A 12,178-nucleotide genomic window follows, 5' to 3' on the forward strand; every position below is an offset into this window, starting at 1 on the left:
TGTAATGGCCTCCAATTCCCCCTGGCATGGCAATGGAGCTGTTGTGGTCCTTGCTGCCATGACGTTTCACCAGGAAGGTGGGAAGCATCTGTTCCGAACCAAGTGCATTTAAGTTTAGTCAGTTTTATTCAAATAGGCTTCACACCCTTTCTGTGTGTGAAGCCATTCTCACCAGTAAAATGGGGCCGGGAAGATAGTGTGAGAGGCCAAACATCCGATTCATGCCGTGTGCGACTGATTGACTGGCATGGCGAGCCGGTAAGATCGCATCCTTATTCTCTAGATACAAAATAAAGAAAATGGGTCCAATGATGCTGGGTTTCTGTCCCCTTTACATTTCCCAGATATTCCCAAGGCTTCTTTTGACCAAAGTGGACCATTTGCGACTTAAGCATAGAAATCCCATGTATTGAGACAGTGGGAATGTTGCAACATTTCCCTCATTTCAATTTCCTGTGTCTTCGCTTGTTGGAGTTCCTTGATAGTAGTTGGCCAGCTCAGCTCTAGAAGGGCTTAGGAATCTTTGGAACCCGCCAGATTTTAGGGCAAACAATTTGGGCATAGGCTTTCTCGCTTCTGTGCAGCCAGAAGACCCTGAGGGCAGTGGCTAATACAGCTGCTGTAGGCTAATACAGCTGCTGTAGGCATTACAGGCTCGGTCCAACAGTTGATGTTCTTCACTTACTTCATGTGGTTATGGTACTGTTTGAAACTGGAAACGCCAGCAGGTCTGGGCCTGGTAAGACAAGAATGCATGTGTGTGTGCCCATGTTGGTAGGTGTGAAGCTTCAAAGAGACTAGTAACACTTAGACTGCAGAAAATGATACTGAGAAAATGTGAATATTAGATTAAGAGAAATCACCCAAATGGATCTGAATTGCCTTAGAAATATTAGAAGCAGAAAAAGCAAAAACCTTGTAATGTAACAATTAAAAGAAAAAAAAGTGTAACCATTTTACTGAGAAATGACAGAAAATTGTGCTAATATTTTCATCATTTATTCCCATTAAACAGTTAAATTGCCAGGTATAAGAACATACATTGATCCTCATACCTACGAAGACCCAAGTCAAGCTGTTCATGAATTTGCCAAGGAAATAGATGCTTCATGCATTACTATTGAAAGAGTCATTGGTGCAGGTAGGTTAGATGATAAGAATCCTTGTTACCATGTTAGGTTCTGTGCAGCCGCAGTAAATTGAGCGACCTAACATCTTTCTCATTCAAGGTGAATTTGGCGAGGTATGCAGTGGCCGTTTGAAGTTGCCCGGAAAGAGAGAATTCCCAGTGGCCATCAAAACCCTAAAAGCTGGTTATACAGAGAAGCAGCGCAGAGATTTCCTTGGTGAAGCAAGCATAATGGGGCAATTTGACCATCCCAACATCATCCACCTTGAAGGGGTGGTCACTAAAAGTACGTAACTTTCGACATGTTGTCTACCAAATAAATAAGACAGACACGGAACTGTGAAATTGCAAATTGTAAGGCTATTACCATATCTAGAAATGTAAATCATACATCATTATTTTTAAAATCTATTTGGATTCAGAACTTTGACAACAACTCTGTTCCTCGCTTCTATTGTAGTCTGTTACCTGTGCTATAGTCAACACAAAAGTACAGTTGACATGAGTTTTCATGTAAAAATATTTTGGAAAATTAATTACTTTAAAAACACTTGCTTGAATGCAACATACATGTAACACAGGCTGCATTTTAAACAATACAAAACAGTATGTTCCATTTTAATGATATTCCATGTTGGTTTGCCATATATAACTCACACAATTACACTTTTTTGTAATCTACCATTCATTTTGAAGCCTAATCAAACAAATAGAGATACAATTCCCACCAATTGATTATCTATTAATGTACAGTTATAGTGACTTCTCCCTTGCTTCCGAGGACAACATCTCACTCCCAGTCAAGTTTCTTTAGTCTTTGACATTAGTGACATTGTGTCCATAGAACCATAGAAAACCATAGAAAATTACAGCTCAGAAACAGGCCTTTTGGCCCTTCTTGTCTGTGCCGAACCATTTTTTGCCTAGTCCCACTGACCTGCACTTGGACCATATCCCTCCACACCCCTCTCATCCATGAACCCGTCCAAGTTTTTCTTAAATGTTAAAAGTGACCCCGCATTTACCACTTTATCCGGCAGCTCATTCCACACTCCCACCACTCTCTGCGTGAAGAAGCCCCCCCTAATATTCCCTTTAAACTTTTCTCCTTTCACCCTTAACCCATGCCCTCTGGTTTTTTTCTCCCCTTGCCTCAGCGGAAAAAGCCCGCTTGCATTCACTCTATCTATACCCATCAAAATCTTATACACCTCTATCAAATCTCCCCTCAATCTTCTACGCTCCAGGGAATAAAGTCCCAACCTATTCAATCTCTCTCTGTAACTCAGCTTCTCAAGTCCCGGCAACATCCTTGTGAACCTTCTCTGCACTCTTTCAATCTTATTTACATCCTTCCTGTAACTAGGTGACCAAAACTGTTCACAGTACTCCAAATTCAGCCTCACCAATGCCTTATATAACCTTACCATAATACTCCAACTTTTATACTCGATACTCCGATTTATAAAGGCCAATGTACCAAAGGCACTCTTTACGACCCTATCCACCTGTGACGTCACTTTTAGGGAATTCTGTACCTGTATTCCCAGATCCCTCTGTTCAACTGCACTCTTCAGAGTCGTACCATTTACCCTGTCCGTTCTACTTTGTCCTTCCAATGTGCAATATCTCACACTTGTCTGCGTTAAATTCCATTTGCCATTTTTTAGCCCATTTTTCTAGTTGGTCCAAATCCCTCTGCAAGCTTTGAAAACCTTCCTCACTGTCCACTACACCTCCAATCTTTGTATCATCAGCAAACTTGCTGATCCAATTTACCACATTATCATCCAGATCATTGATATAGATAACAAACAACAATGGACCCAACACCGATCCCTGCGGCACACCACTAGTCACAGTGTCATAATGCTGATCGGATGAAATAATCTATTTTCTATTCATACAGTAGTCTTATCATTGTTGTGCTATGAACATATTTTCTGCTACCAACGTGAGGTAGCTACGGTAACAGAGATATAAACGAGAAGAGAAAGGCATGCAATAGATGTACATTTATTAAGTAGCTCTCGTGAACTGAATTGTTTTCCTTAAGTGCCTACAAACTATTCTGTTCTATGTTCAAATCTTACATTCGTGTACAGTTCCTGTGCAACTTTACCATTAGAAATTGTTGTATCAACATTGATAATCGCAACTACCTATGTAAACCTGTCACACTATAGTTACACTCTCCACCAGCAGGGTCTCAGTTTTACATCTCCTTGCTCCTGACACTGTACCTAAGATAAACTCTTATGTTCCAACTTTGATTTGATTATTATTGTCACATGCATTAGTATACAGTGAAAAGTATTGTTTCTTGCACGCTATACAAACAAAACATACCGTTTATAGAGAAGGAAAGGAGAGAGTGCAGAATGTAGTGTTAGAGTCATAGCTAAGATATAGAAGAAGATCAACATAATGCGAGGTAGGCCCATTCTAAAGTCTGATGGCGGCAGGAGAGAAGCTGTTCTTGAGTCAGTTGGTACGTGTCCTCAGACTTTTGTACCTTTTCCCTAACAGGAGAAGGTGGAAGAGAGTATGTATGGGATGCGTGGGATCCTTAATTATGCTGACTGCTTTTCCAAGGCAGCGGGAAGTGTAAACAGTGTCAATGGGTGGGAGGCTGGTTTGAGTGATGGATTCTGCTTCGTTCACAACCCTTTGTAGTTTTTTGTGGTCTTGGACAGCAGGAGCCATACCAAGCTGTGATACAGCCAGAAAGATAGCTTTCTATGGTGCATCTGTAAAAGTTGGTGACAGTCATAGTGGACATGCCAAATTTCCTGTCAATTCATCCATTTTTCTCTGTTCCCCAAGATGTCATACATTTTGCTATTTAATTATTGGTAATGTAAAAATAACGACAGAACATATGACCTCAAAATGGGAAGTAAATTACTGTCCCAGGTTCAATTAACCCCATTCCTATAATTCTGCTTCACCTGAAGGCTACGTTTCAACTCATGTGAAATGTCATTGGGGAATTGACTAGTATGTACTTCATATTTGTCTCATTAATCTGAGAAAAAATTAGCTTAATTAATTTTTCATTTACTGGGAACATGAATGGTATTGTTTTTAGAGTGAAATATAGGAGTAGGGTATAAAGGCCACTCACCAGAAGCACTAGTTCAAATGTAAATCTGCCATTTTTATTCTTGGGATGATCATAAGGCCCATGTGGCCCAACTATTTGAGGGTTGAGTGCATTAAAGGTGAATCAGGTTGTGTGAAATTTCAATCATATCTAAGTAATTTGTATAAGTGAAGTAAGTTTCTTTCCCTGAAGGTGGCCCAGTGGCACGGTGGTTAGCACTGCTGCATCACAGTGCCAGGGACCTGAGTTCAATTCTGGCCTTGGGTAACTGTCTGTGAGGAGTTTGCACATTCTCTCCATGTCTGCGTGGGTTTCCTCCAGGTGCACCGGTTTCCTCCTACAGTCCAAAGATGTGCAGATTAGGTTGATTGGCTATGTGAAATTTCCCCTTTGTGTCTCAAGATGTACAAGTTAAATACGTGGGGTTACGGGGATAGGACCTGGTTAAGATAGTCTGCCGGAGAGTTGGTGCAGACTTGATGGAGCAAGTGGCCTCCTTCTGCACTGTACCACATGGTCCTTTCCTAGTGTCATTCTCCAATTTATGGATTAAATTACACAACTTGTCATTGTGGCATTAGGAATCTCTCTGAGTTGCTACTTCAGTCATGATGTGGAGCTGCCGGCGTTGGACTGGGATAAACACAGTAAGAAGTTTAACAACACCAGGTTAAAGTCCAACAGGTTTATTTGGTAGCAAAAGCCACACAAGCTTTCGGAGCCTTAAGCCCCTTCTTCAGGTGAGGGGAATTCTGTTCACAAACAGGGCATATAAAGACACAAACTCAATTTACATGAATAATGGTTGGAATGCGAATACTTACAGCTAATATTCGGGTAAGTGTTCTCCAAGGCGGCCTTCACGACACACGACGGTGCAGAGTCGCTGAGCAGAAACTGATAGCCAAGTTCCGCACACATGAGGACGGCCTCAACTGGGATATTGGGTTCATGTCACACTATTTGTAATCCCCACAGCTTGTCTGGACCTGCAGAGTCCCACTGGCTGTCCTGTCTGGAGACAATACACATCGCTTTAGCCTGTCTTGATGCTCTCTCCACTCACATTGTTTGTATCTTAAAGACTTGATTAGCTGTAAGTATTCGCATTCCAACCATTATTCATGTAAATTGAGTTTGTGCCTTTATATGCCCTGTTTGTGAACAGAATTCCCACTCACCTGAAGAAGGGGCTTAAGGCTCTGAAAGCTTGTGTGGCTTTTGCTACCAAATAAACCTGTTGGACTTTAACCTGGTGTTGTTAAACTTCTTACTGTTGCTACTTCAGTGCCATAACCACTGGGCTACTCTATGCTCATTGACCTAAACGTTAATACTGTAATGAAGTTACACTCTGCAATCCAATCACATAAACCAATTCTCAAATAATCTGGGGAAAGGATAATTCACTTCCTAAAGTATTCATTTGCCTCCTGTTGCAAACGCAAATAAAGTAGATGAGAGCAGAACGGATGAATGGTCTTCAATTGTACCAACAAAATTAAATTAAAGAAAACAATGCAAACAGCACAGTCCTTAAATTCACAAAATGTTTATTGATTTAATGCAAAGTGATTAGAAACCTATGGGATAATCTGAATGAACTGATGGATTTTTAAAAAAAATAAGGGATAAAACGTAAATATTGTTATTGATCAACTTGGCTGCATTACTGTTTTGGGGATGTCATTCCTTTGCATGCAATTATAGGGCTGATTCTCAATCTGATGTTCCCAGTGGGGAGCATCACTCACAGGAAGCGAACCTTGGGAACTGTAGTTTTCTATCAATGGAAAACATGCTGCAATTTCTTAGCTTTTGCTCCTACAACCACATTTTCTATGTGTCAAATGTTTCTGTAGCAACTTTAATATATTTCTTATATATATTTTAAGGTAAACCAGTAATGATAGTGACTGAATATATGGAGAATGGCTCTCTTGATACATTTTTAAAGGTGAGTTTTTCACATTTCAGAAATTAAGTAGTCAGTCAATTGGCAATTTAATGTTTTATTTGTTTCCTTATGAATTATTAATAGAGAGAAACTGATATCGTTTCATAATGTATAAATGGTTTTAAATTTTAAGAACCTATGCAGTTAACCTCTGAGTTAATGTTCCTAACATGTAGCCTTGCTTGCCAAGATAGTAGATCGAGCATTGAAGCACTATGGTCAGCACACCCAATTCACAGCTTTCCAACTTTACTGATCCTTAACATGAATAACCCGACTAATGGACTGGCCGCGTTGATCTCTGGGTCCAATTGTCCATTCTTCCCTCCGACTGTGAACCTCTCCATACCGGATGCCATTTTGTTCAATCTATCCCAGTTTTAGAATGTATATTGAAATTGCATCAGAATGAAAAGAAAATGTTTAGTAAAAGAATTGGATCATTGATACAATGGTAATGGTTTCTATTTTTGTTAAGGTAATTCATGATGTTAAATGAAATGAAGCCACTAATTGAAAACACTGTAATTATTTCAAATCAAATCTTAAAAGCAGACTAATGGGTGATGTCAAGTGTGCACTGGCAGAAGAAAACTCATTGGTGCATCTTGGAAAATCACAAGCATCCCATAATTTCCATCCATTCCAAATCAATGCCTGACAAGGAGCAATTCCTCTGCACCACCAGTCCGTAGGCATACATGATATTGCTGGAGATACTCTGGTGATGATTAGATAGGTAAGGCTGAAACCATGTGAGGGCAGTCCCACTAACATGGATGATGGCCTGGAGGTGTTGAGGATGGACAGAGTGGTCCACTGTATCAAAGGTTGCAGAGAGGTTGAGAAGAGCAGGGTAGGATCGTGCACCGCATTGAAAGTCAGAGGAATGTGACACCTAAAAGGAATTTAGAGCAGATCACTGCACTTTGACAATTTTTCTAAGTTCTGCTGGAAAGTTGAGGCAGGCCCCTCTTCAGTAAAGGTGTCCCAAAAAATGGGCAGAGAAGAGAAATTGATTTGTCTACCTTGTCTGGCCTACATGACTATGGTTGATCTTTAACAGCATAGAATAGAAATGAAAGGAGAGTGCTTGTTTCAATGGATAAATAATAATTAGTACTGGTATAAGTTTGGTTGAGAAATGTGCAGGTTTGAATTGTGGAGGAAGGATGCTAGGTTGAGGTGGAAGGAGGATAGAGAGAAGAGCTGGTATTAAATAGAAGGATTGGAGGAGGAGAGAATGCCTGTGCAGGGTATGAATTGGTTGGGGTAGCGTGTCCCTGAGAGCTGAGACAAAGCAGAGATTAGAAGTGGCAAAATGAGCATTGAAGTAATGTTTCAGTCTGATTGACCTGTTGAAAATCCAACTGTCACTTTGTTTTTTCCTTTCTTTAGATTGAAAATCAATTCATTATGAAGGAGAAAGTATTTCAAATTGTACCACTATTCATGTCAAGTCCTAATTTCTCCAGAGCAGCCCATCTCCAGAGCCCCTGCACTCCCTTCCCCCAAAAGGAAATGGTCTGCTCATTTTGTGCTTTCAACATTTGGATTTTCTCTGCAAGGTTTTCGTGTCAATTTGTTTTATCCTCCAATGTGAAAGAATGTTGGGTATGCCTGCAGCTGAAACTACAAAGTCATGTTTTGATGTGGTTGTTAAATCAGGACTGTTCTTCTGGTATCTGTTTATTGGGGTCTCTGATAACTTTTTTGAAGCACGTAGTGAGCTATTGCTAGTTCTCCGGGTTTGTATGCTTGTATATTGAAAAGCTAAAATCATTGTTGGTGGGAACTTTACACTGCATGTCCTGTTTCCTGCCAGCAGGAAGGGAAAAACACATAGCCGGAATCCTGTCCCTATAAATGAGGAAACTGCAACTGACAATGGCGCTTATATATACATATATATCGAAAAATAAGAACTGCAACTTTAATTGGTTGAAGTGATATTACTGGTGACTTTAAGTTGTCTCTCAACCCATTTCATCCCCAATAATGAAAAATCAAGGCCTGGTGGTAGCCTGGACAATGTTCTTTTGTGGTTAGCTAGCTTGGAATTTAATACCTTCCTCAAAAAATGATGAAGTTTTGCTTATGTTGATGCAAGGATTTTTATACTTCAAAACCAAAAGTCTTGTGATTTATGTTCGTGCTTCCTGACCAGAGTGAAAAAGCACGGCACTAATCTTATAAATTAACCAGATTGAATTTCATTCTGTTCTTTAAAATGTCACTGAATTTTGCCCGTGCCCTATTTAATTCCTTCCAGCAAGCTCTTCCCACTCCCCACAGTCCACAATACCCCCTGACCAAAAGTACATGCAGACAACCAGCTTCTGCGGGTGCACCTCTACTCTTAATAATTTAGATGATGTTAAGAAATGAAAACGTAACATATCTTTATGGGAGTGCTTTATTCGATGTTTTAATAGAGACATTGCCGAATTTAAAACGGACCTCTTTCTTCAAAGTCGCATCTCAATGTATTTACAATTAAAAATAATTCAGTCTAGTCTTTGCTCATTCTTTTATGAAAATACTATTTAATAGTAAAGATACCAAATTATCAATTCTTTAACTCTCCTTTAGAAAAATGATGGCCAGTTTACAGTAATCCAGCTAGTGGGAATGCTGAGAGGAATTGCCTCCGGAATGAGGTATCTTTCAGACATGGGTTACGTCCACCGAGATCTGGCTGCTCGAAATATCTTAGTCAACAGTAACCTGGTCAGTAAGGTTTCTGATTTTGGCCTTTCCCGGGTACTTGAGGATGACCCAGAAGCTGCTTATACGACAAGGGTATGTTAAACTATATTTGTTCTATGTTGTCTTTGTTTGTAGATTGGATAATAAGTAATATAATGCAGGTTGCAACAGTATAAAGAACTGTTTCAGACCTTAGGTGGAGCTTGCATCACAAAAGAGTTTGGAAAATTAAAGTGGTACATCAACAGGCAAATCACGTTTTTCAAAGAACAAAGAAAATTACAGCATAGGAACAGGCCCTTCGGCCCTTCAAGCCTACACCAACCATGCTGCCCGACTGAACTAAAACCCCCTATCCTTCCAGGGATCATATCCCTCTATTCCCATCCTATTCATGTATTTGTGCGGACGCCCCTTAAAACTCACTATCGTATCTGCTTCCACTACCTCCCCCGGCAGCGAGTTCCAAGCACCCACCACCCTCTGTGTAAAATAAACTTGATGTGGAGATGCCGGCGTTGGACTGGGGTAAACACAGTAAGAAGTTTAACAACACCAGGTTAAAGTCCAACAGGTTTATTTGGTAGCAAAAGCCACACAAGCTTTCGAGGCTCTGAGCCCCTTCTTCAGGTGAGTGGGAATTCTGTTCACAAACAGAACTTATAAGACACAGACTCAATTTACATGAATAATGGTTGGAATGCGAATACTTACAACTAATCCAGTCTTTAAGAAACAAAACAATGGGAGTGGAGAGAGCATCAAGACAGGCTAAAAAGATGTGTATTGTCTCCAGACAAGACAGCCAGTGAAACTCTGCAGGTCCACGCAACTGTGGGAGTTACAAATAGTGTGACATAAATTCTGATTCTAGGATCGCATGATAAAGACTCAGGAGGAAAAAAGCAGAAATATTTATGTGAAATAGTGTGACATAAACCCAATATCCCGGTTGAGGCCGTCCTTGTGTGTGCGGAACCTGGCTATCAGTTTCTGCTCCGCGACTCTGCGCTGTCGTGTGTCGCGAAGGCCGCCTTGGAGAACGCTTACCCGAATATCAGAGGCCGAATGCCCGTGACCGCTGAAGTGCTCCCCAACAGGAAGAGAACAGTCTTGCCTGGTGATTGTCGAGCGGTGTTCATTCATCCGTTGTCGCAGCGTCTGCATAGTTTCCCCAATGTACCATGCCTCGGGACATCCTTTCTTGCAGCGTATCAGGTAGACAACGTTGGCCGAGTTGCAAGAGTACTCTTGCAACTCGGCCAACGTTGTCTACCTGATACGCTGCAAGAAAGGATGTCCCGAGGCATGGTACATTGGGGAAACTATGCAGACGCTGCGACAACGGATGAATGAACACCGCTCGACAATCACCAGGCAAGACTGTTCTCTTCCTGTTGGGGAGCACTTCAGCGGTCACGGGCATTCGGCCTCTGATATTCGGGTAAGCGTTCTCCAAGGCGGCCTTCGCGACACACGACAGCGCAGAGTCGCGGAGCAGAAACTGATAGCCAGGTTCCGCACACACAAGGACGGCCTCAACCGGGATATTGGGTTTATGTCACACTATTTCACATAAATATTTCTGCTTTTTTCCTCCTGAGTCTTTATCATGCGATCCTAGAATCAGAATTTATGTCACACTATTTGTAACTCCCACAGTTGCGTGGACCTGCAGAGTTTCACTGGCTGTCTTGTCTGGAGACAATACACATCTTTTTAGCCTGTCTTGATGCTCTCTCCACTCCCATTGTTTTGTTTCTTAAAGACTGGATTAGTTGTAAGTATTCGCATTCCAACCATTATTCATGTAAATTGAGTCTGTGTCTTATAAGTTCTGTTTGTGAACAGAATTCCCACTCACCTGAAGAAGGGGCTCAGAGCCTCGAAAGCTTGTGTGGCTTTTGCTACCAAATAAACCTGTTGGACTTTAACCTGGTGTTGTTAAACTTCTTACTAAAATAAACTTGCCTCGCACATCTCCTTTAAAACTTGCCTCTCGTACCTTAAACCTATGCCCCTGAGTAATTGACTCTTCCACCCTGGGAAAAAGTTTCTGACTATCCACTCTGTCCATGTCCTCATAACCTTGTAGACTTCTATCAGGTCGCCCCCTCAACCTCCGTCATTCCACTGAGAACAAACCAACTTTCTCCAACCTCTCCTCATAGCTAACGCCCTCCATGCCAGGCAACATCCTGGTAAATCTTTTCTTTACCCTCTCCAAAGCCTCCACATTCTTCTGGTCGTGTGGCAACCAGAATTGAACACTATATTCAAAGTGCGACCAAACTAAGGTTCTATAAAGCTGCAATGTGACTTGCCAATTTTTAAACTCAATGCCCCAGCCGATGAAGGCAAGCATGCCGTCTGCCTTCTTGACTACCTTCTCCACTTGCATTGCCACTTTCAGTGACCTGTGTACCTGTACACCCAGATCCCTTTGCCTATCAATACTCTTAAGGGTTCTGCCATTTACTGTATATTTCCTGTCTGTATTAGACCTCCAAAATGCATTACCTCACATTTGTCCGGATTAAACGCCATCTGCCATCTCTCCGCCCAAGTCTCCAACCGATCTATGTCCTGCTGTATCCTCTGATGCTCCTCATCGTTATCCGCAAATCCACCAACCTTTGTGTCGTCTGCAAACTTACTAATGAAACCAGTTACATTTTCCTCCAAATCATTTATATATATTACAAACAACAAAGATCTCAGCACTGATCCCTGAGGAACACCACCTGTCACAGCCCTCCATTCAGAAGTGCACCCTTCCACTGCTACCCTCTGTCTTCTTTGACCGAGCCAGTTTTGTATCCACCTTGCCACTCAGCTCTGTTCCAATCCGACTTCACCTTCTACACCAGTCTGCCATGAGGGACCTTGTCAAAGGCCTTACTGAAGTCCATGTAGACAACATCCACTGCCGTATCCTCATCAATCATCTTCGTCACTTCCTCAAAAAACTCAATCAAGTTAGTGGGACACGACCGCCCCTTCACAAAACCATATTGATAAAATTAGTTCAGGACATTGGGCGGGATTTTACGGCCCCGCTCGTCCCAAAACCATAAAATCCCACCCGAGGTCAGCAGACCTTTTCATGTTCCACCCCAGTAAAATTCCGGCCATTGACTCTGGCAGAGTGTAGGTGAAGAGAAAAAACCGAGAACTTTGCTGCTTGTACTCCTTGTTGACTTTTTTGGATTAAGGTCACCTGCAGTAACTTATATATTCCTCATATGGGTGTAAAGTTACTGGCTGTGGTTTTTCT

General features: G+C 41.5%; 1 protein-coding gene across 1 annotated transcript in view; it reads left to right on the top strand.

The window, feature by feature from the left end:
* Positions 1-12,178, top strand: part of LOC144494794 (ephrin type-A receptor 5-like) — a 393,151-nt gene that overhangs the window by 331,681 nt on the left and 49,292 nt on the right. The window contains exons 10-13 of the mRNA XM_078214142.1: positions 1,016-1,141; positions 1,230-1,415; positions 6,131-6,192; positions 8,785-8,994. Of these exons, the coding sequence (XP_078070268.1) occupies positions 1,016-1,141; positions 1,230-1,415; positions 6,131-6,192; positions 8,785-8,994 (584 nt within the window). The remainder of the gene's footprint in view (positions 1-1,015; positions 1,142-1,229; positions 1,416-6,130; positions 6,193-8,784; positions 8,995-12,178) is intronic.

The sequence above is a fragment of the Mustelus asterias genome, chromosome 6, assembly GCF_964213995.1.
Source record: "Mustelus asterias chromosome 6, sMusAst1.hap1.1, whole genome shotgun sequence".
In the NCBI taxonomy this organism is placed as follows: domain Eukaryota; kingdom Metazoa; phylum Chordata; class Chondrichthyes; order Carcharhiniformes; family Triakidae; genus Mustelus; species Mustelus asterias.